Source organism: Epargyreus clarus, unplaced genomic scaffold (assembly GCF_041222505.1).
Source record: "Epargyreus clarus isolate Ecla_fem2 unplaced genomic scaffold, WU_Ecla_fem_2.2 ptg000035l, whole genome shotgun sequence".
Classification (NCBI taxonomy): Eukaryota; Metazoa; Arthropoda; class Insecta; order Lepidoptera; family Hesperiidae; genus Epargyreus; species Epargyreus clarus.
The window spans coordinates 8466023-8492093 of NW_027332240.1; the positions used below are offsets into that span (position 1 = coordinate 8466023).

Genomic DNA, 26071 nt, shown 5'->3' on the forward strand with positions numbered 1-26071 from the left:
TATAAATTAATAATTATTTTTATGAATAAATCAAAAAAATAAATCATAATACAGAACACGTAGAAAGTCAAATAAGGTGAGGGCGGGCGGCGTGGGCGCGCCATCTGGTGCGTGGCCTTGCCGCCCACGAGCCTGTATAGGTCAGTGGGCCGTGACGTCACCCAGTGAACGTCTAGGGGTTGAAGGGTACAGATCACAGCTTCCTTGACACAATGAAATAAAATTTTCGTCTCAATTGTACGAGTAATTTTCATTTTTTGTCCGACTTTGCAAAAAGGAAGTTATTAAAGTCGTTGCGTATTTTTCGAAAATTAGATCACAGCTTACTAGACTTAATAAAATAAAATTTTCTTCGCAATTGTAATTTTGTCTTTTTGCCCGACTTGAAAGGGAAGTTATCAATTCGTTGCGTATTTTTCGAAAATTAAAAGAGTCTCTTCTTACTTTAAGTAATTGAAGTTTTCTGATTTATTTTTTATATTCTTCCTTGTTACTTGATATCCCTATTAATAGTATTTATAAGTCTTATAAACCAAGATCCTGTTGAAATATCTTTACATACCCTTTTATTACTACTGAAATATTAATCGTCCCTGAAATCTTCGCACAAATATCTCTGTTTAATATCTGCATTAAAATTTTAATCGGTCTAAACACATTCTCGATCAAAGTAACGATCGATGCGACATGACCGGTCGTAAACATTAAAAAAGGCATTCGATCGTAAACACCGAATTTGCATTGCGATCAAAGGTGCTGAATAAACTATTGATGAGATTGTTAATATGTTTAAACGTAATACGTTTAAAATAAGAATTAAATAGTTAATTTAAATGTGATAGAATCAGTATCATTGAAGGTGGTAGAACCCGCTATGGTTCGACTCCAGCGGCACCACCGCCACGCCTGTTTCTGTCTAATAGCAGCAGTTAGGCGCTGCTGTGTTCCGGTTTGAAAGGTGTGGTAAGGGAGACATACTTTCCCGAGGCATTCCAGCTTAGTCCTTTGGGGTAGCTGTGGATCTGTGGCCCACCTCATGTAGGAATTAGCCACTTGCCATCAAATGGCATACTGCATACTCGTGTGCTAAGTAATTTCTTAATAATTATTTGGTTAACGGTGATCTGATAGGTGTGGTATTTTCCCATTACAAAGGTCTTCTGAGAAGCACTAAGGCCATATCGGTCATGACGTTATTATTATCATATACCTAAGTATGTTTCTCAGTAACTATTAATTCTGGATAATCGTTTTTCCTACCATCAACTTTTTAACTTATTTTAATGCATAAAAGTATTATTTGTGTAAAAATATTGGTCTTCATAAGCATTTAAATTTATGTCAATATTTTTGTATATTTGTAAAGATTTATTAATTTAATTAATTAATTTATTATTGATATTATATAAAAATAGGCTAGTTAATTCCAAGGCTAGTTATATATAAAATTGATAGAATGATCTATAGGTGCATACGATTTTATTGATAAATTATCACTATTCATTATGGGCAACAAATATTAGAACAATGGAAAATGTATAGGTAATATAGACAAATATTTTACGTAATAATTATTTCTATATAAGTATTTAAACTATTTATTTGTACATGCAATCTGACAGACAATGATGGTAAGTGACCGCAGTACGCACTGCGCTTGCTTGCTTCTTATATATGACGCTAGGTGGCGCTGTTACGACGATGGTTCGTATCGAAGTCGCAGGACTTCGCTTGCAACGCTTCCGATGTGGATGTATAGATGGCGTTGCTAGTAACATTATTTAAATATTGTCTCATTACCATTATCATGAATAGAGTATTGTAAATTGTTTACTATATTATTATTCAACGTGTTTTTCCTATAAAATTATACGCATCTATAAATATGTATGTAGGTTTTGCATCTTATGCGTCGATATAACACTTTTTGCAATTTATTTGTTTTTACTGATGACCATTAAGTACATACTGGGTAGGATTAATTGAGACTCAATTTTTTGTCATAAGAATAATGCTTTTTATAATAATCTACCAAGCATATTAATGATTTTTTTGTATTTCCGATATTACTTCTAGAGGTCTCAGGAAGAGTACTCCCTTTTTTATTGTTAAAAGTCATTTATTATATTTTATTATTTTTATTTTATTTCATAGCCTACTGTGCCAGATCAGGTAATATATTAAAATTTATTTAGATTATCTAAATATGGCTACCAAGCTATTTTTATTCACATCTGTATTTATCTAACATACATATAATCGGCTAAGCCCTATATTCGATTTGTTGCTAATAATCTTTCTCATAAATAATAGAAATTTGGATACACCATCAATCATCTGTTTTAGATTCTGATAGATTAGATATATTTAGTCGTCATTAATCTATGTTATATGTTATTTATTTATATGTTAGTTACCGTACTCCTCCGAAACGGCTTTACCGATTTTCAACAAATTTTATATGCATATTCAGTAGGTCTGAGAATCCGCTACTATCTGTTTTTCATACCCCTAAGTGATAAGGGTTGTTCACCATTAACATTTTTTTATTTATATGGCAACACAACGTTTGCTGGGTCAGCTATTGAAATATAGATATCATTAAAGGTAGTAGAGCTCCTTAAGGGTGACCGATATTAGCTAGTGATGTACAATGTGCATATAAATATATACTTCAACAAATATATTTGCACAAAGTACCTACCTAATTGACGAAAAATGTTAAAATCCTCCAAGCCGTTTGGGCTGTACTAACAAACACTCAAAATACATTACCCTCCGCAGTAAGGTGAAAATATGTAATAAACAATGATTATGATTCATCCTCATCAACCCATCACTGTCCCACTGCTGGGCACGGGTCTCCTCTCAGAATGAAGGATTAGGCCATAGTCCACCGCGCTGGCCAAGTGCGCATTGGCAGACTTCACATAACTTAGAAAACTCGTTTTATTTTTTTAAAAGATTTTTTCAGGTATGCAGGTTTCATCACGATGTTTTCCTTCACCGTTTAGCAAGTGATAATTAATTTCTAATACGCACATAACTTTCAGAAATGAGAGGCGCGCCTTTGATTTGAACCTCGGACCCTCGATCAATAGGCCGAGTTTTTAACCACTAGGCTTGTGATTATCATTGTAAATGCTTAGTATGATAACAGTCTAAAATGAAGTTTTAGTAATCTACCAATGCTATTAAAGCGTGACCAACAATAAAATATTTGCATACAAAAATTTGAACCTACGTCCAAAAGAATGCGCCGTATCACCATATCGACTTCCCACACACCGGAAAACTCATTATGTTTAATTAATATGCATAAATCCAGTTTATTATCTAATAATATGCAGGACTTAATTTAGTCCGCGAATTTGCATGTCGTGTCGTGACGTATAATGCATCTTACAACGCAATATTAATATAATATTTTATATTTTACTCGTGTACCCAATACATTTATTATATTTTAATAAATCGAGGATGTGGCACAGTTGTAAAAAAAAAAAATTTGAAAATAGCGTGATTTATGTTTTAAAAAGACGCTTTCTACAATCACAGCCTAATACTAGGATACCCTGTGTCGTTGGTTGCTATAGACATACACAGACAAATACAGAAACACCCAAACCCAGAAACAGAAATCTAAATCCATCATTTAGATATCTGTTTGGCCGGGGATCGAACCCGGGACCCTCTGCGCGTCAGACCTGTATGTTGACCGCTCCGCCACGCCGTTCGTTAAATCCAAAAGTAATGTCTTTTAAATCTTCTTCGAATCGTTTGACCTCTTTCGAAGCTTAGCGAGCGTGGTCAATTGAACAGCCATACAAAAAAGTAAGGAATTTCTGTGTAAAATGTCGTACTTTTACGGTTTTAGAACCAGCGGCTTAAGCTGTGCGTTGCCCGTCAGTCAGTATTAGAATTTTCTTAAGCGGATAATGATCGGCTTTTGACAGCACTTAAATGTAGACAGATATTATATACTACGTAATAATTATGGGAAGTATTTATAATATCACTAGATTTTGCCCGCGGCTTCGCCCGCGTTTAAAAGAAAATAATATAACATACTAACATACATAAAACTGAAAATTCGTCCCTTCAACTTTGCTAAAGATCATCACTTGATCAAATTCATAGTTTACGACTCAATCCTTACTAATGTCGATTCAAATAATCGATGTTTTGGGTCCAAAAGATCGATTTTCCGATGAATCGATCTTAGATCGACGTCCCTAGTTCCCGTAGGATTTTCGGTTAAAAACTATCCTATGTTCTTTCTCGGGTCTCAGATTATCTTCGTACAAAATTTCATTAAAATCGGTTCAGTGGTTTAGGCGTGAAGAAGAGACAACCAGACAGACAGACAGACAGAGTTACTTTCGGATTTTTAATATTAGTAAGGATATAATATGAATAGACGTGGGAGGTCTTGATACTCGTATCTGCGCTTAAAAGCAAGTACCAGTCAATTTTCGAAATAAGTTGCGAATTGATTCAACTATGAAGGAAAAATGCCAGGGAACCTGTGTTTAAGAATAATGATCTCAAAAGTTTGTGAAGTCTAACTTTCTGCACTTGGGCAGTTTAATAAATGTCGACTTAATTATTTTCGAGATATAAAACTGATCTTCAGTTTTATAAGGACGTTTCAATACGCAACTCCGCCCGCGTACGCCCCACGCGCCGTTTTTGTGTTTCTACATAAGAACCCTACGTATTTTTGGAGCAAAAAGTAATCATAATACTCTCAATGAAGTTATGTACCTTTCAATTTTTTTTTATAATATAGGAGTAGCAGACGAGCATGCAGTCCACCTAATGGTAAGTGGCTACTGCCGCCCATGGACATCTGTAATCAACCCCAGATAGAATTAGATATTCCTACCTGAGGTCGGCCACAGACGCGCCGCTACCCCTGAGGACTAAGCTGGAATGCCTCGGAAAAGTCTGTCTCCCTTATCACACCTTTCAAAACGGAACACAGCAGCGCCTAACACTGCTGTTATTAGGTAGAAATGGGTGTGGCGGTGGTGCCGCCGGAGTCGAACCACAAAGGGTTCTACCACCTTAAAAAGATTCATTTAAAGATTCATATATCATTCAGATATGCGTTGAGCCGGGAATCAAACCTGAAACCTCCGCGTCAGACCGGTATATCACTCCGTAAGTTGGAGGATAGATAATTTGATAATTACAGGGAGTCACTTGAACAATTTTTGTAAGTAGATATAGTTCCAGAGTATCATCCCCTGTTTTAATCACCATTAAGGATGGCGTAGGAGAAATCCATTAGGATAATCGCACATTAACCAGTAAACAAAGGACTTTTAATGTGTCTGGCGCAAACTGAAAACACTGTTTCAGTCGGTTCTCAGTTTTTCACGAATTGCAAAGGCCTTATGAAATGTCGTTTATCATATTTATGTGACAATGAAGTAGCAAATGGGCATGTTCTCTATCTGATGGTAAGTGGACATCTGTATCTAACTCCTTATAGAAATTGTTTTACCTAAAGCTGATCACAGATGCGTTGTCACTCCCGAAGACTAAGGTCGCGTCATATTTAAGTCATAAGGCAGAAGAAATATAAGTTACTTCAGTCCATAGATTAGTAAAGATTACTCACTCCTAACAAGAAAATGTACCCAGTTTTGTGAATTGAAATAGTTGCGTATAAAAGTTTTGCCACGTCTCCGTGCTAAAATGTCCCTAAAACATTTGAAATAATTATTTATTTATTACGTAGATTACGCAGCAATAGTTATTTATTCGTAAATTTTCTCTAAAAATGTTTTTAATTGTCAAGAATTCAAAAAAAGAACTTACTGAAATAAGCAGTTTGTGGCTTCATTCAATTTCAAGGCGGCGAAGTATCTTTATTAATCTATGCTTCAGTCCTATTATTTCAAGACTAAATTTTGACGGTGGTAGAACCCTCTGGCATACAACGCCGGTGACACAACCGCCACGCCTATTTCAGCCTAATAACTGCAATGTTAAGCGCTGCTGTGGTCTGGTTCCAAGGTAAGTAAGAGAGACAAACTTTTCCGAGACTTTCTGGTATGAAGGTTACAAAAATTCCCAATTCTATATTAGGGACAAAATGTTTAATGTAGGGCATCTAATATGCCGCTTAAGGGCATTTGAAGGACTTGTTGTGCATAACAATGAAACACCTGTAGACTTCCTGACGACATTTTAGTGATCTTTATCATATATCTTGGTGATGATTGAGAATTTTAATGGCAAGTTTAAAGATAAAAATCTATAGAATATAACTCGTGTTACGACATGACAGGCTTAGATCTGTATCCTAAATCTGTAAAATTTTCCAAATTTCCGATATTTTCTTCTTACGGATGTCCGGTTCTGATGGGCTTGAAGAATGAACGATTTGACAGCTAATCTTTACCATTTTAATCTGTCTGAAAAATAATTTAAAATAAAGGAGGACTTTTCAAAAAGTTTTTCAAAGGATTTCAATTTTTTTTTGGATAGGAGCGTTTATGTCGAAGTCTCTATGTTTGTGTGTAGGGCATTTATAAAACAGAAAACTCAAGTACGCCCTATGTAAAAAGTAGCCTATATAACTAAAATACATGCGTGAAAATCGATTTAGCTGTTCCTAACTTACCTTGTACAACAAGAAGAAATTATTTTAAAAAGAAAAACCCGACTGCTTGAGAATACGACTTAAATATTATTTATTTTGAAATGTCTGTAAGTAGTTAAAAATTGATTATTTGCATAGACAACAACTAAGTAGGTACTACTTGTGTTAAACGCATATAAGCATTACGTAAAGCAAACATCTTCGTACTGTTTACACTTAGTAAAAAGCAAGTATGCAACATTTTTCTAAAAATTCCATTGTGTTGCTCAGGAATATCCATAATTAAAGGGGAAATGCACGAACCCAGAGCGGACCCACGTTCTCACCGTCACGGGCTGCTTGCGTTTGACAACAGCTCGCCAGTCACCTGTTAGAACCCGGCGGATGCGCGCGCGCGTCCAATTCGAAAAACGAACACAACCGATTCGAAATAAATCGGCGCGCGTCAAAATAGAAGCCATTTTGTTTTTGTGTTTGTTTTTTAATATTTTGTTAGTGATGTGCTCGATTCTGTGTTGGATTCGATACGTTCACCGCTGTGACAATAGTTGCTAGTTGATCGAAAGATCAAACTGGTAATTAGTTGCAACAACGTGCATTGTTGAATCGTACAAATTAGTCTATGCCCAAAGTTGGCTATTGTTTTTAGTGGATCGCTATCGATGAGTGAATTATCGTAAAATGCGTCCGTGGAAAATCTGGTTACACTGTAACAGCGAAAAACAAATTGAATTAGGTCACTTTATTCAGAGAAAGGATCATATATTTTAAGTACAATAAAATATAATTGCTAAACTAGTAAAAGCCGAATAACATCCGAAACGTTTTATTGGAACTTCCCCTATAGAATTAAACAAGCAACTCTTGACTAATAAAGAATATTGGTAATAAAAGCAGAAGCTTATGTAAATATATGCCAAATTTTTGAATTGAACTCATTTATTAGCACAATATTCCTGAATATAAAAATCTTGAACCAAATAACTTAGGGGAGTATTCATTAAAAAGTAACTTTAATTAAATCACGAGATTTAATATTAGAAAGCAAAGAAAAAATTCGAATTTTTAAGTAAAATGTAGAAATAGCAATTGCCAATATATTATATGCATACTAAATTAACCTCAATTATACTGTCATATTTAACAATTAACGATTCCTATATAGTTAATGAAAATTAAAATCAAAATGCCTACGACACAAAAATTTCAAAGACTAGTTTGAGATAGAATATACTAAGTAAGAAACCAAAATATTTACTAAAGTTATAATTACCCAAGGTCAAGGTCTTAATAATAGTAGAATAACGAGAATATTATTGTTTTTTGCGTTACTATGAATTAAAGATGATATAATGATACTATCAGATTAATTAAATGGAATCCTCGGTATAGAGGAAGTTGAAATACTGTTGGAATTAAAATTACTCTAAATTTAATTAAGATTCTTTATTATATTACGGAAACAGTTAACCAAACCGTGAAATTATATACACACTGTTACATATGGACATCATCCCATCCCCAAGTAGAATTACATTCATAGAGAGACGATGTTACCCCTTAGAATAAAGCTGGAATACCTAATGTTAATATATTTGTTTTACCAAGTCACAGGCCCTTCAAACCAGAGCTCAGACTGAACATTACTTCCATAGATTTTTTATTGATATCTCAGTAGTGATTATATTGTTCTCTTATATTCACGATAAATATCGGTTAAAATAATAGCATAACATTATTTTAACCATCATTTCTAAAGCAACATATTTCGCAAATAGTATGACTTCCCACGATATGTTTTCTGTTCAAAAGAGTATTTGTAATACTAGTTTAAGAATACATATTTTATTAAAATTACAATCGTTCTTGTTTCAAAATCGAGACATCTCACAAAAGATAGGACTTCCGGCAATACATTTTCTATCTTATAATCAGGAACCTTAAGGAACACAAAAAAGATTATGAAGACAAAACAATTAGTTCAACAGGAATTAATCGTTAAACCAATCCTGTAATTTAATAGGCAGTTTTCAAGGTTACCGGTTAAATACCTTTGCATCATTACATCATGAGACAAGATACGATTAAAACTGAACCAACAATTACGAAGGCAATGTCATCCCCATATAAAGGCTGCCAAGGTTGCCAATTGTGGGCGTCACCATTGAATTTTTACGACAGCCTCCCCCGCTAAAAATCGGCAACCTGCCTTCTAAACCCACACGCCTTATCATTGAATATTAAAGTTGTAATGATCTATTGCTTGTTTTAAGGCACTAACTCTTTAAATATGGTCCATACGCCCACATGTTTATAACTTCGTGTCAGTATTCAATATGTTTGTGTTTTTCTTCGTAACCGGTTATTTTACGTTTCGTAAACTATTTTTAATTCTCTTTCAGTGTTTATTGTTATATTTCTCAAGTATTTATTACTTTTGTGGTAACAATCTACATTATTTCAACTTCCGTAACTTTGTCAACTTTGTTGTTCTTTTTTATTCTTTTATCATTTGTTTTTAGAGGAAAAAACGATTGACGAATGTTTGTCAAGTTAAATTGTGGGTTTTGGCGTTCTCACTACCTGCAACTTTCCCAGTAGCTGTCCTCTAAAATATATTAGCATGCGAATACCATGTTTGTTCGTTACCACCACATTTGTTAAGTTACGAAATAAACCTTCAAGAACCTACATAGAGAGATATCCTAACCCTCAATTAGCATATCTTACAGTTGAATAAATTGCGAATGTTTTTGATTCAGACTATGAATATTCCTTCTATCATTATTACTGTCCTACTGTGCTTCTTCGTCCGCATTGTTACGACCACAATCAACAATGCTGGCCAAATGTAGGTTGGCAAATTTCATACATATTTGAAAACATTATGGAGAATTCTTCAGCTTTCTTTGTGACATTTTACTTGATCATTATAGCATTTAATAGAGCAGTAAATCTTTAGTCAGGTCAAGCATTTTCTATCCTAAAAGTTCTTGTAAAGAAATCATCATCGTTTTTAATAAACCTTATACATATAAAATAATCAAGTAAGCTTTATTTAAACAATTTCAATGTTTCATTTATCAATGAAGTCTAAATAAGTATTTCCATTCATACGCTTTTTTATAGTCATTACGACAGGTTTCACTTAATTTTGCTCATTTAATTGCCGACTGGGTCAAGGAGTACGTGTCGTTAACTACCTATGCTCTCCCTTCAGTATTCTCGTCTTACTGCAGATATTTATTGCCTTATTTATATAAACTCGCTTGTCGCGCGCTATAGGAATAATAATTACTCTTTGTTTTTCTATAAAAGTAGATGTATGTTGTGTGTCATTAGTTCCGTGCTCTGGTATGCCAGAACCGCGTATGGTATTGAATGAGTTTTAACGAACACTATCGGTATAGGAAATGATAAAGCGTTTTAAATTTTGATTTTGTTGCCAGTCAAAAACCGTGGGAAGCTAATAAAGTTGTCTAGACAAACGAAAAAACTATTTAAACTTTAGCGAGATAAGTGGTTTCCCTAAAGACTAATAAAAATAAATCTTTGAGCGATAAAAAATCTTATTTAGACAAGGATATGGGTAGTTTAAGCGACGTTTCCTCGCTCCGGCGCTGACGTCCGCCGGATGGGCCTTGCCATGTCTCTCCCAAATATGGCATCGACTTGCCTAATCTATCACATGCCATGAACGTCGACGGCTAACGGCGACTTTTCAAACTTTGAATTCACTTTCGTTCCACTCAATCGACTTTTACGATCAACTTGTTTGTCACTTATCTTAATTTATTCAGCCACTCTTGAACTCGTTCTGGATTTTAGTAACAGTATTATACTGTTAATAACGATTCATAGGGCTGGATGTGAATAATAATGGGATTTAAATCTTAATGCGTCAATAAAATTCTAAAGTCGATACGATTATATCAATATCTTATAATATAAATCTCCGATGAGTATTACAGCAAAAACGTAACAGAACTCGATTCAACTTTTTGTCGTAAATCGATTTGTACTCAATTTTCCGCTCGCCGGTAAAGAGCTATAGTACCTAATCTATTTGCAAGTATTGTCACATGTAACGGTGAAGCTATAGTGGAACGCGTATCGAATCCGTAATATCTAGGGGATAATGCCATTGCAGCGCGCCGAGCTCGAGCTATATTATGCTCCGTAAAGGCCTGTGAAGGCCTCACAGAACGAATCGAGAATGTCGATGTATAGATTTGTGAAGGAAGGCAGCAGTAAGCGCCTTTTCGTTCAGGGAACACTAGAGAGCGATGATTCGAAGCCACTGAAATCTAGTTTGAAGAAATCATCGCCGTCGCCCGTCGGGTCGCCGATCACGACGAGTCTGAACTTGGCGTCTGTGCCGCGAAGTCTGCGAGACGGTTTGACGAGACACGAGACAGTGTACGATGGTAACTATCCAGGCATGGAGAGGACTTCGAGTTACCGTGCCGGATCGTACCGGGAAGAGAGCTACAACGGTCGGATAGTGCACGACGGCAATCAGACTCACTTCGAATACGATGGCGAGAGCGCCCTGGCCGTGCCGACGTCGGCCGGCGGCAGGGGCGTGTCGGAGCTACAGGCGATTCACACGAACAAGCGCATGTCGACCGAGGTCCTCGGCTCCTCGCTGGAGTCCACGAAGATCTCGAAGAAAGACGACAGTGGACAGCGCCGGATCACGACGAGGATCGTGAGGAAGGTGACCACACTGACGCGCGGGGAGGAGAAAGCGTCCACTGAGGATCTGAGAGGCAGGGAGGTGCACCGATCGGCGGAACATTACAGGCATGTCGAGATGGAGGCGACGCATCCGAGGAGAGTTAAGGTAAAGGAAACAAATGTAATTTGTGCAGGGCAAAATTTTATAATGCTTAATTCCAAAACTGAGGTTGTCGTAATCTCATTAGATAAACCTTTTACCACGTTATATTACTATGTACTTGTAGAATACGCATCCACCAGACGGGCGGATGGCTTTAATCCAACAGCTGGGACAGACAGGAGTCTGAACGGAACAGTACCAATAGTTTTATTTTAAGTAGAAGAGAACAAATTAGAAAAATCTAAAGCGTAAGTAACATAAAGTACATAACGTTGAGTAACACTTGTACGTATTGCGTAGTAATGAAAAAAAAAAACAACTAAATTATTCAAAATTTTATCACAAAATCGAAGTAGTAAGTAACCTTCTAACTATATTTTCATAAAGATAATTATCCTATTCTTCGGTTAGCGTTGGAATGTGTGCGTAACTTGATACTTTTGCGGCTGAAAATAGACATAATCCTACTTGTAGTCTATAATTATGATGAAAATTATGAAGACTGATTTTACTTCTGAAAACGTCTGAAATTCTTCTTTGTGATAAAATTCTTGCCTAATCTCATCGAAAAAAATCGAGTAGGTATTTTATACAAAATTACAAGTAAGGGTTAATTAGACCTTCCAAGGTTTCCTTTGACAAAATCGAAGAAGGTTTTTTTATTTATTTTTTTAATACGGAAGTAGCAAGCGAACACGATGGTAAGTGGCTATTGCCGCCCATGGATATCTTGAATCAACCCCAAATAAGATTAGAGTCCTACTAGAGGTCGGCTACAAATGGGTTTCTACACTTGAGGACTAAATTGATTAATTACTTTCCTAGACCTATCTAAAACCCTAGACCTACTTTTGCTAAAACATATATGGCTAAAGCTTTATTCAAATCAAAATAGTTTAACCCACTTCCTAGTTTTAATAATTTAGGTTTAGGTACAGCAAAATAAGTACCAAAATAACAAAGTAATTCAATATTGTAACATAAACATTACATACAAAACACTAAATGGACATTAAAAATATAAAATGTATCAATTACTTCATAGCACTCATAACTCAATTTAATGATGATTACATACCATCTTGATTTAGAGGTCTGTCTTACTATAAATTACTATTTATAGCGCAAGTAAGAGTAGTTATTTATATAACCGTAAATAATAGGTTAAGGTAAGGAGATAATTGGGCTGTCCATTAAGCTGTCTAATCTTTTAAAAGTTTTATTGTGGGTGGCACTAAAACGCCGAAATATGTTGTCTAAACGCCAATCTTAAAGTACATGAACGCATTTTGGTTTGCTATTTCAAATAAACTAACTTAAAGGAACTCAAAAGTTGTGATTTCAATTCTACGTAGATTTATAATTAATTGAATGTGCATTTTAGTATGTACGAGTTACGTTAAAAAATTTAGTAGGCAAAATTTCGATAAGAAAATAATTTTCACAATTTATATGTGTCTTATTTGAAATATTTGTCCCCATATACCTAAGTATTTTCTAATGTTTAAATGACCTTATTCATATTCGTTAATGTATAGAATGCAAATATAACTCAAGAAGAAAGATCACAAGAATTATTATTTGCTTAAACGGAGAAGGTAAACATCATGAGGAAACCAGCATGTCTGAGAGTTCTGAAAAAAACTTTAAGGGTGAAGTCTACTCTTGAAGAGTAGATAGACAGAGTAGAGGACATATCCTAAACCCGTCTCACTCTGAGAAGACCCGTGCCCAGCACGGACAATAGTGGGTTGAAAACGACATTTAGTACACAGATCTTTAATCTGAAACCTTAAATACGCTCTTCCTTTTATTGCCATACTGATCTTATACTGCCTCGCCATAGAAGTGGTTTGAATACAGCTGTAATGCTCAAGCCATGAATCGCGCGAGCTTTAATCTCGTGTCCCACTCGTGTCACAAACGGTAGGCGATAAAGGGAATAATAGAAAATCGATAAGTTTATAATCGATAAGATTTTTATGATTTTAACAAAGAGAACAGCATCTGATTCCTCTGAGGGAAAGGGACATGCCAATAAATTTATGTTATCTGTAATCAATCCTATTATTCGTGGTAGAGACTAAATACACATATTGAATTAGAAAATTGTGGTGGATTAGTGTATGTTTTCGTGTTCATTCTATATATATATAATATTATATAAATAGTTTCAAAGAATTATTTAAGCGCCATCTCAGTAGAATTCCGTGTCTCGGTAGAGTTTTATACCATATGCGATATTGTGCCACAATTTCAACGTAAAACTATAATTCATTTGTACTATTTATGCCATCGCTACATTTTTAAGAGCGATCATTTTTCAAAACATTCTATCTAGTATGAACTAGTAATTACGATCTACCACTGTTATTCTTCCCTTGACTCTAATCGCTTCTCGCCGATAGTGGGTTGTTCAAGAATCTCGATGGACATCGAATATGGATGGTATCCATTTATCTCCTGAGAGGCGAGAGCTAAATCTGGTTGAGTGTATCGTTTTGTTCGTGATTTGTTGCTAGAGGGCCAAAGACACGGGTTTATCTGTAGTTAAACTCATCTGTAACTGTTTTTGATCCGCCCTTTTATTCAAGCCCGTTATTGATAATCAATCTATCTAATTTTTACTTAGCAAAGATCAATTGGAAGAAATTGTCACATGTCGATTTTTGGGTGGTAAACGTTTGGATAGATTGATTATGAATAATGGGCGTTATAAGGTTTACGGATTGGTTAACAGATTGACTGACAGATTTAGTAATGTTTAATAGTAATGAACTAATTTTACCTTGGCAAAGCACGAAATTTTATCAATTTTCAAATGCAATCATTTTCAAATTTAAAAAAGAAATGTTAAAGATTGATTATTACTAACAGACGAAAGATTGAGGTATTATTTCCTGTTCCACAGTTCCACTGAAAATTGTAGTCAGCTCAACTTAAATCTACCTTTGTATTGAAGTCTTTGTTCGTCGATCCATTTTTGACATTTTAATTTGGCAAATCGATTACTAGATTCAGAAAATTTCAATCTCGACGATAATTTAACAACTTTTTAACAACTCGCCTGTTATTTTGTAATTCGAGCGATATCAAAATGGAAAATACTAATCTACTGAAATTATGAAATTTTTGTTATTTCACGCTTTGAATAAGGTCCTAATTATTTTATTCCGAATGATTTTTAGAAGATAAGTGTAGTGGAATTAAATAATCATTCGCGTGACATATAAAGGGCAAAGTCGTGATAAGACGTACATGAGAGACCTGAACTCAGTACTCAAATCAGAGAGTGGTCTAACTACATCAATGATAGACACTGATAATAGAGAAACGACAAACAATAAGTAATATGAGGTGTAATTTGTCGTCAATCCATTACTGTCGCACTGCTGGGCACGGGTCTTCTCTCACGGTGAGAAGGGCTTATACCGGTCCATCGCACTGGTCAGGGGCAAATTATAAAATTTCACACACTCATGAAATATGTTTTTTAAATTCAAGTGTACAGATTTCTTGATGATGCTTTCCTTCAGCAACCTAACAATTGGTAAAGAATATCTAATACGCACATAATTTTGAACAATCTGAGATAAGTACATAGAATGCAAATCTGGGACTCTCGGACTGGGATACCAACTACCACCACCACCAAAACCCTTGATTGGAAAACCGTCTGTCTAATAACAAGGTTATTACTTCTTCAAGACACAAGTACAAGATAGACATCATCAAAATGCACCAACACTATTCAGCCTTAATCCAGCTGGGTCATATTTCTATGCAAATGACAGTAACGAGTGGCTCACGATTGTTGACCTATACAGCCTTGGTGACGTCATGTGGTTAGCGTCATATAAATGTCAACGCAAATTGTGATATTAGGCTTAAGTTGAAATGTCTAGACTTATATGAAGCAATGAAAAAGGAAGTAAGTGCTGACATTTGTGAAATAAGCACAGTAATAGAGATAACACTTACAAAAGTAGCGATGCTTATAAGTAATAACTTTAAACTTGGAACAATCTGTGGTTCAGCTTCGAAGATACCACCGTCAATCCTAATTCTGCCTAATAACAGCAGTGTTAAGGTGATGTTCCGACGCGTTCAAACTTAATCTTTAGACTTAGGAACGCATCTGTTGCCAACCTCGAGCAGGAATCTTAATCTTTTCTCGGATTGATTGCAAATGTCCATGGGCGACAGTAGCCATTTACAATTATGTGCACTACATGCTCGTTTGCCACTTCAATATAAAAAAAAGTAATAACTAAAAACTTAAGACAAACTTATGAACATTGACGCATCCCTAAATTTAGGTAAAATTTAAGAACGGGCTGTGAATAAACATTTAACATTTTTAATTAAAGCTCAGTTCTATTTTTACAATTTTAATTTCTTTTACAATTTTATCTTTGCTTTTGCTATTTTTACAATTTGACTTACTTATACAATTTTAGTTAGCTCATAATATATCTGATTCTACTGCCTAACTTTGACACGCAACGTTATGTCATAGCATGACATACATGGCCGGTATGATTGATAATTTGACAGGTTCGGGCCGTGACATATTCGTTATGTATAGAATGTATTATTGCTTGTGTGTTTATTGTATGAAATTGTTTCATTTTCTAAAGAAGTTGCCTTTTTAATCGCAGCATACTCAGGTATAGTGGTTTATGTAATTATTTGTGTGTTAAGCACTATATCTTAAGTAAGAGCATAATACGTAGGAGCATTGAAAGTGGTAGTACCCTTAGTAGTTCAACTCCGGCGGTAGTGCCTCACGTATTTCAGCCTTGAAGGGTGTGGTAAGAGAGACATACTACCGATGACACCACCACAGTATACTTGCCCTATAGCAGCATTGATATTTTAGTTTCAAAAATTTAATTCATGATACGTACTTGTATCCTCCTTGCCTTTTCATTGAACTTGAATAAAAATGCAAAGTTATTTTAGTCACTAGCTTGTGACCGCAAATTTAAAAAAAAACATCAAATGTGTTAATTATATTTTATGACGTGCAAACCTACGATCATAGTTATGACAAAGTTCCTTAGTTCATTTCAATAGAACAATGTTCTTCTAAATTATTAAATACAACGTTATGTATTTATTGAGTCAAGGATAATAAATTTATAACTAAATAACAAGAAATTATTAAAGCTAAAATATATACAACGTAATAAGTTATTTTGGTGTAAACATATGAATTTTAAATTTAAAACGCAAATCGCATGTGCAAGGCCACAGACAAGTTCGCATGTGCAAACCGGCAGATTCAATTGGAAACAGCAATTATAAAGAAGTTGTGAGGCGATTATAAAATTTTATGACGCAATTCCAACTTAGTGTTATATTTTACAAGTGTTAAACATATTGTTTTTTATAGATTTAAAATTAATGGAATATTACAGACAGATTCATAACAATAATTGACGGTTTTTGCTCAAAACGAATATTGGATTTTCAGCAATTTGTCGAATCAAATTAATTATTTTATTTCGTCGGAGTATTGTCTATTTTCAAACAAGTTTTGGTGTAATATTGATTTCTGGTTTTAGATTCTTTGTTAGACATGAAAAGTAACGAAAAACGTACAAATCTGATATTTCAAAATTGTCACAAAAATGATAGTTGAGTTTGTTCTGAAGTTATGAATGAAGTTATGTGGTAGATTTTTATTATTTATTTCAATTTTAATTTAAAATAGTACTCATTTTTGTTTTATGACCTCTAAAAAGAACAATAGCGCAAGAGATAGCATCTCAAAACCATGCAAATGAAGGTTCTAGTAAAGTAGGCGGTGATTTAGAAGTAATAACAGTATTATCTACAGTGTTACCAGATAATGGGCTGATAACACGAGATTACCAGTCTTTTCTTGTAGTTAAACCAATTTGATACATTGTAGATGATCTGCTTTCTTTAGAAGTGCTTTAACGGCCGTGAAATTACATTTATTTTCTCAGCTCGTTGATTCAACAGCTTCGCGGTTGCTAATTTGATCCAATGAAAGAGTAATATCAATTTGAATATCATTTGTTTGAATAACGTTTGTTAACTTTATCAATTTCTATTTATCCGTTATTTCTATGATTATTCACAATACTAAAAGCTATACATATTTCATTTATACTACGGTACTTTTAAGATTTTGTATTCATCTTTTAAATATATTTTTTGTCCATTTGGCTCTTAAATCGTCTATATTTCGTTTAGATTAGTACAAAACTCATCATACAGTTATAATTTAATCTAATGAATAAATTTTGTCAATAAAATGTGATGACATTATCGCAAAATCATTTAACATACATATGTGTCTATATAGACACTATTTACTTATACATGTTGTATCCAGTATTAAGAATTTAGTTTTGCCAATTTCAAACAAAGCAACGCTGCCTTACTCCTGAAATAAGGTTGCAGATTCAAGATCGAAGATAAGTCCAACAATAGATCATACGGCATTCCCGCTAAAGTTCAGCTCTTGAAATAACCGGAAAATGTCAAGTCTGTAAGCCGTTTGTTATCGCGAGTAATGTCGCCTGACGCGGCTGGAACTTTAGACGATCGGTTTGATTCTCTACATTGTAAATACGTAAGATTGTAGAAGTGATAACACAAGAAGATAGACTGTAGAGACTCTTGATAGAAGCCTCTGTAACTTAGTCGACAGTAGCAATGTAATCTCTGATTTAGGTCGGATACTCCAATCAAGATAAGACTTCAACCCAATTTGGGATGATCCACAGTAGTTGTGGTAGTGACAACTTGAAATTAATAATGTAGTAACTGTAGAGACAATAACTGAAAGGGAAGCAATGTAGGTTATATTAATCCCATAATTTGGATACTGCACGTATCCAAATTATGGAATTATGGGACGACGTATATGTTAAAACCCGTCAAGTCTTTTGAGCTATAGAGCGCGCCAAAGAATAAGATATTTTATTTACAGTCGGGTAAAAAGTGGTTGTAACTCATAATGGTACTACTTCCAGCGCTGGTAATAGCTCTCGTAATTGATAAAGTACTATTTGTAGCGGTACTCATAAATCCAAATTAAAATACGAACACTAATCGACCAAATCTAAATCGTTTGCTAATGATACATTATTATAATCTACCGATCGGCTTTTCTCTTGATTAATTACCCCGATGGGAGGAATCAATGCATGCCGATGAGATGAGGCAATTTAACTGTGCAGTTGAGTGTGAGATATGCAGTAAACATTACTGAGGCGGTGATGGTATTAATTATGGAGCTACTGGTATTGTGTAGTATGTTGTCCTCCCTTAAGTTCCTACTGACAAAAAGTGGTATTTAAATAATGAAGAAGCGATTGCGAATGGGATAGAATTAAAAGGGAAGGAGGATGTTAAATGTTTGTTTGAAATAAGCTGCACACTACAGGAATATTATAAAAAAACCCGACTGCCTAAAAATAAAATAATGATAAAGATGCCATTCACTTTCATTTAAAAGGGAAGAATAAGTTATAGAACACATGTAAAATTATTGTTTGAAAATAGTGCACAAAGTAGCTTAATATTAAATTAATGGCGCTAGAAATCATTTTAGTACGTTACTTCTGGTAATTAAATAAATTTATGGTTCTTGGAATAAACCAAATGAAACTATATTCATCATCTTAATGTCATAATTTTGAAGATCCGTAGTAATCATTTGAAAAACGTGAATGCAAAACAATTTGTTTCAATTTAATGTTTCTACTATACAGTAATTCAGTCTCACAACAATTTGTGTTGTTGTCTCAAATTTAGTTGTTATGAAAATGAATATTGTTTCTTTTAAGGATCGTGTGAAAGTTAACATAAATAAAATAGTCCAGGAAGATCGTAATATGCATGAATGACGCATCCAAAGAGTAGAGTAGAGAAGAGAAGTTTTACAACTGCTAAATATTAAAAAAACAAACAATTCGAATGCTGAATAATATAACCTATGTCAATCCTACAATTTAGACGACTTCAACGACACCTCGTATGTAAAAATCCGTCCAGCTGTTTAGGCTTTAGGAGGGCCAAAGAATGAGACATACATACACATGCTAAAAACATTACTCTCCGAAGTTTGAAAAAATGAAATTTAAAGAAGTTTCTCAAATAAATGCTAGACACTACAACGTGGAAAGCAAAATAACCCAGCATAGGAAACTTTTATCGTCCTCATACAGTCCTTATGAACAAAGGAATATGCCCCCACGTTATACATTGAAATACTTCACATTATCGTGACTCATTATGAATCGTATGCAAATGAGTCCACACTTTCAGTAGCGTGCTAATCTCATGCGCGGGCGCATTGAGCAATTATTGTATCGCCTGAGAAATGCCTTATTAAATATAGCGAGAGTACAACTTATAAGAAAAAACAGCGTTTATCCAGTTATCGAAATTCGATTATAATCATGATTGAAAATTTTGTAATTTTATTTATCCAAAATTTTATTATACAAAAAATAAAAGAGATAAGGTACTGAAGTGTTTTGTCTTAGCATATTTATTATGTTATATTCCGTTTGCAGATAAATTACCTGTATTCTTTTTGTTAAAAATATGTAATCACAACGGATATTATCTGATAACTGAAGGGTTAGACGTGTAACTTATTTAGATAATAGTAGTTAACATTTTATGTACTTTTGTTATTTTAAAACTTGAACACAGTGAACCAAATGAAAGTCAAACAGGATAACAAAACACCAAAAAAACTACACATGTTATTAGTAACGTTGATGTCTTCATTTAGATATAAATAAAAACTCGTAAAGAATGGAACTGCGATACAAAGAGTATTAGTTTACTTAGCGTTTGCGGTATCATGGTCTGCTAAGCGGAGTAATAGAGCCTGCGGTTAGTCTTTTCTTTAAAGACAAATCACGGTAATATCATTGTTCTTTCAGAAGTACGAGACACACTTAAACGAAGGGGTTGCGCAAGGCATTCACATGGAACCGTTATTCATACTCGTCATGATTCGTGCATATCGACAAATTGCTCGCAATATCTATGTTACATAAGACCGTTGAAGGTTTTTTTGTGTACTTTGTTATATGAAAATGGGAGGCTACTCAAGCGTTCTGTTTTTTGTGGTTTAATAACCATTCGTTTGCATGTTTCCCCGTTTGATAGGAAGGTTCGATGCAAATGCTAATGAATTATAATTAAATTAGTGGATTCCGTGTCAAGTTGTTGTAATCTGTTATCTTTATTGCCATTGATGTTTGTGTTAGTATAATCCATAACAAATTCGACTTTAAGGTAGGGAGAAATTTAAATTAGTAGATATTTTGTCACATCTACGACCTATATATATGACTTATAAAGTTGAATTTAAACCAGTTTATTATTTTTAGAAAGCACCAAATATAACATTGTTAATCAATTCGGTGTTGCTATTCTGACCTTAAAGAAAGATATTTGTATGAATAACTTTCTAAGAAATGTGAGCGAAAGGGAAACCTTCACAATAAAGTGTTTCCGTAGAAACGTGGAAGATGCAAAGGATATGAAACACAACGCTGCGTCGTAACACGAGACGTCACGCGTGTCAGCCGGTAGGATATCACGTCATGCGGTAATTCTCACTGTTGTAACTGATGATAATCTTAATTTAGATGGTTTAGATCATAACAGCTGTGATTATGAAATTATGAAAAATACTAGTAGGTAGTATGGTAATGCACGGCTTTACTTGAGAATCTTTAATCAAACGTACTTCAGATTGGAGTCTGTGATGAGGCTGATATAGATGTATTGTTACCTCTGAGGGCCAAGCTGGAACAACTCATGTAAAGGTCTCCTTTACCATACTCTTAAATAAAAACTTTGCAGCGCTTAGCAAATAACAATAGAGAGCTGAAATAAGTGAGAGGTTAATGTCACCGAAGTCAAACCATGAACCCTTGGGTTTAACCACCATTCAAATAAATATGGAAGTTGTAGTAAATATACTTTGATAATAAACATTTGTAAGATCACGTTTTATTACATGAGTGTTCTTAACAAACATTATTATATTAAATCTTGTTAGCAAAAAGTGACATTAACAGTATTATGGAGGACTTGATTGTATGACGACTCGTGTAGATTAGCGATCTGAATGCTTTTTATCATACAGAGCTTTCCGGGTTCGATTCTCGGCCAGGCAATATGTATGAAAAAATAATTGAAAATTAGACGAGCTTACCTGTAAGCGAAGTCTGATTATAATTTTATGAATGGTGATCTGAAATATAATTGAGAATTACAATGTAGTATCCTTCTTCCCACTCGTCGGCATCGCGATTGTTTAGCCTTTTAAAAACAAAAAAGTTTTAAGACCTCTGACACTGCGTATGACAGTGACACTATATTGACAGCTACCTCACTTAATTTAGAGTCTATCATTTCCAACTTAGTCTCCTTGATAATATGCATGCTGTCTATATCTAGGAGACTCTTTTGTTCTTATTGTTGCAGTATGGGTTTTGATTTTGGGAGGGTGGGTAATTATATTTCAGATCACCATTCATAAAATTATAATCAGACTTCGCTTACAGGTAAGCTCGTCTAATTTTCAATTTTATTTCATGGTGATCTGAAATATAATTGAGAATTACAATGTAGATGTTTAGAGACAACTGCAACAATGGAACATGTAATTAAATTAAAGATTTATTACCATACATATATATTATTATATGGATTTAATTACATTGCTGAATATTTATTCGTTCTGCATCATATGGATGAGATGTTGTGAAATCCATAGTGCTTAGTGAGATTTATTCTCAATAATAAAATATATATAAAAATACAACATGAAAATATCATATTAATAAGAAATTTTTGTCTTAATTAGGTATAATTATAAAATATACATAATTATTAGGATTGCTAACTGAATATTTACTCTTACTGTATAATATGGATGAAATGTTCTGAAATACATAGTACTAAGTGAGATTCCCTCTGAATTAGATGAAATTATATTCAGTGCAATAATAATGCAATATTTTTCTCTAAATATATTATTACTAAAATTGGCCAACAATAATAATAATAGTAATATTGCAATTTAGTCAGTATTAATGATTATTCAATTCAAGCTTTTGCACCTTGCAAAAAATAAATACATACAAGGTCGAAAATATGTTTTCTACCCTCCATAGTATGTCATAATTATGTGTAGAATTAATTGCTTGGTCAATTTTATTGACACAAATAATACTATTTCCTTTGCTATGTAGCAATATATGTATAAATATGTTTCATATGTGATGTGCATTATATAATAATGTACTTTTATATAATACTATACTTATATGTACCAGTAGGTACATTGTATGCATTCCAATATTATTAAAATAGGAAGCCATCCCATGTTGAATATTTAGGAATTAATACCATTATTTATTGACAAATTATGATTGGGTATTTGATTTGATCTTGGGAGGATATATGCCCCATGTGAGATAAATTTATATTTTATGTTGTAGGTATACCCGGTATAATATTGGGTGTTATACCTACTTTGTTTCATTATATTAGTGTGCATGTTCAAGAGGGACATGATCATTCTTAGATCAATGAAACATTTTTGTTTTATATGACTTCCTGTTTTTGTAGGTATGTATCGGATTTGCAAAAGTTACTTATACTTTTTGCTGTACCATGCTTATGCATGCCCTCTGTAAAGTTACATATCTATATGGTTGGTTGGAAAGCTTATGATGCGTTTCCTTTTGAAATCCAATCTGACTTTCGATCTAACATCTTTTCCTAAAAATGTGTGTAACTATCAGTTATGTGTATGTATAAGTTGATATCAGTTTTCATAACAGTATTTATGTATATGATTATTTCAAACCCCATTCATGACTAGACCAGAAAAGCTTGTCTTTACTCAAAAGTATTTGTGCTGAGCATTTCCAGGATTAATTCAGTTTTAATAAGTCAAATATTTTATAATTTCCATGGGGTTCTGGCTTACTTAGCCTGTAATGATTACTAACACAACAGGTTCTAGTTACAGCTCTGCCAGTGATAAATTATAAAGTTATTACCCACATTTTTCTCCATCTTAATTCTTTAAGAGAAGGAAATTAGATAAATCTTCTATATATAATAATTATTTATATATATAATATAGTTTTCTTTGTTCCAGGTAAGATGTCTGCCATGTGTGTCCTATACAGTAATGTTAGAGTCCTTAGAGTCGTTAGAGTAACGTTCATCACACATACCCCTAAGGAATTCCTATTAATTCTAGGGATGCTAGATTTACATTTGAGAATTGATTGGACATGCAGCTTACTTTCTTTGTTTTATGTTTTATAAGAGCATCTAGGTATACACACTAGGCATAAAAGACCCAAAGAAGATATCATATTAATGGCTGGCCATTCGCATGATATAATAATATTGTTATTACTTTTATATCATTAATGTGTCACATATTACCATGGTGGACATTATTAAATTTCATTATGAAATGATAACAATTTCAGTTTTATTGTAACTAACATAGACATTATAAAGACTTAAGTGCAATAGCAATTCTCATATTATGCTTGTCTTTATTCCAGGGTTAATGGGCTGCTGTGTTATTTGTTGACCTGATGACTGGTGTATAAATGTATGATGCATGTTTCTATATAAACCCGGTGTTGCTAAAGGAAATGTTTAAGCAACAATATAAATAATATATTATTATTTGATTGCATTTTGTAATGTTGTGAGTACCAGGCTTCTGTTGTAAAACATTACATAGGTACTACCAATCTTTAGTCAATTTTTTCATGATGATCAACCTCATATTTTAAGCAGTTATGTACAGTAAAAGTGAAAAATATGTGCAGATATTTAATAATTAACCATATGTTTGTGGACTGAACTTCCAAACCTTTAATTATTACTGTATTTATTCCTATTGAGTCACTGAAAGATAAGTGTAACGAAATCCAAAATGTTAATTTTGTATAAATTCTCACATTTGTACATAAAGTTCACTCTTGACATTCACATATTTGCATTTATGTCACATATGCCACATAAATAAGTAATACTAAACAAGGTTTTTGAATTATTTACAAGTATGGACATTTATTATTTAGCACATTTGTATTGTTATAGTATTGCAGGTATTGTTATAGTACCTGGCCTTAGAATAAATCATAAAGGTATTTGTGTCCAAAGACAACTCCAGACTTCTGGATTGATTTTATCACTGTAAACCAGTGTATTAAATAGATAATTTAAAAACTTCAATTCAAGTTACATCTATATATAATAGAGTTATATATATTATGTAAGCTCAATGACTTTAAGTAGGTACTCTGTACCAGTAGTTAAGTGGTGCATTATAGTTCTGATTGTACTCCTTGATACAAATCTCCTTAGAGTTATACCTTAATAATACGAGTATTTCCTGAAATCCGCAATATCTTGAAATACACCTAATCTGGATGTTAGGATATTCATATATACCTAGCCCAAAAGATATCAAATCAAACAGCTTTATATAGCTGGTAACTGATTAACTTTTATTATACATAATTTGTATATATGTGAGTAAGAGGTACTACAATATAACCCATGTAATATTGTTTACTTTGAGCCATGTATAGGTACCTGTTATTTGCTTATAAAACAGCTGAAATTGAGTAGGAACTATAGAGTATCCATAACAAATCAATGAACTCTGCTCGATTGTGTTGAGGTATTAACACAGAATGCTACTATCAAAGCTAGGACTTCAGACGCTGGATCCAATATATGGGATACTTATAGTATTCTTTCTTCATGTGACTAAAAATATATTGGACAGATATGTGTCAGTATCAATAAGCCGGAGTCTTGTTTGCTTAATCATTGTCCTCCTGATGTGGTTCTTTTGAGAGAACATGCCTTCCGTTCTATATCAGGTTAACATGAAACAGTTGTCATGTATATACACCAGTGTGTATGTGATAATGTGAAGAGCACATCTATTACCATTTGAGATCGAGCATTGGATTAACTAGTATGCCAAAATAATTTTGTCATCAATGTTGTAAGATTTTTATCTTGACGCCATATATTAAATTTTAATATCATATAACACAATTGATTTGTGTGGAACAACCAATCTCAACCAATTTAAAATTGGCAACGGGGTGCTGCATAAAACATTTATGTCACAAATGTCTATTTTAGACATTGTTTTCTGATAAGATAGCTAGTCTTCTATCATTTGTAATGCAGCTAAGTGAGTTTCAATGTCTTCAGTATGATTCCGTTACATGAGCTAATGAGCATCATGCTGTGCAGTGAATCCTGATAAGATTCTTATATGCACGGGGTTATATTTGTTTTGGGTTAGCGCACCAGCAATGTGATGATTCCTATTTTCTGTTCTCCACCATGTATTACATATATTTTTATCGTGTGTATTGTGGTGGAGCATAAATGACCTATTATGACCTTTATAGGTAGCACTAGTTAAAGTGTTATTCTGAGAAGAGCATCAAAATGTACCAGGTTGATTTCCTCAGTTCTCATTGGAATATGTCATTCATCCAGTTGCTTCACACATACCTCCCAATTTTAGAGAA

The 26071-nt window shown here is 33.7% G+C and overlaps 1 protein-coding gene and 1 long non-coding RNA gene across 11 annotated transcripts in view; both read left to right on the forward strand.

Annotated features, from left to right (window-relative positions):
- Nucleotides 1–26071, forward strand: part of shot (dystonin-like protein short stop) — a 383469-nt gene that overhangs the window by 185821 nt on the left and 171577 nt on the right. For 3 of the 10 annotated variants that reach the window (XM_073091887.1, XM_073091895.1, XM_073091896.1), the window contains exons 1-2: nucleotides 6964–7088; nucleotides 10767–11462. The exons of 5 other annotated variants lie outside the window; for them this stretch is intronic. In XM_073091887.1, coding sequence (XP_072947988.1) covers nucleotides 10833–11462 — 630 coding nt within the window. In that variant the 5' untranslated portion in view covers nucleotides 6964–7088; nucleotides 10767–10832. Of the gene's footprint in view, nucleotides 1–6963; nucleotides 7108–10751; nucleotides 11463–26071 lie in introns of those variants that run through there. 2 more of the 10 variants (XM_073091888.1, XM_073091889.1) reach the window with 2 other exon arrangements.
- Nucleotides 21666–24537, forward strand: LOC140756412 (uncharacterized). The gene is made up of 2 exons (XR_012103886.1): nucleotides 21666–22036; nucleotides 24065–24537. It is a non-coding gene; the product is annotated as an uncharacterized LOC140756412 (long non-coding RNA).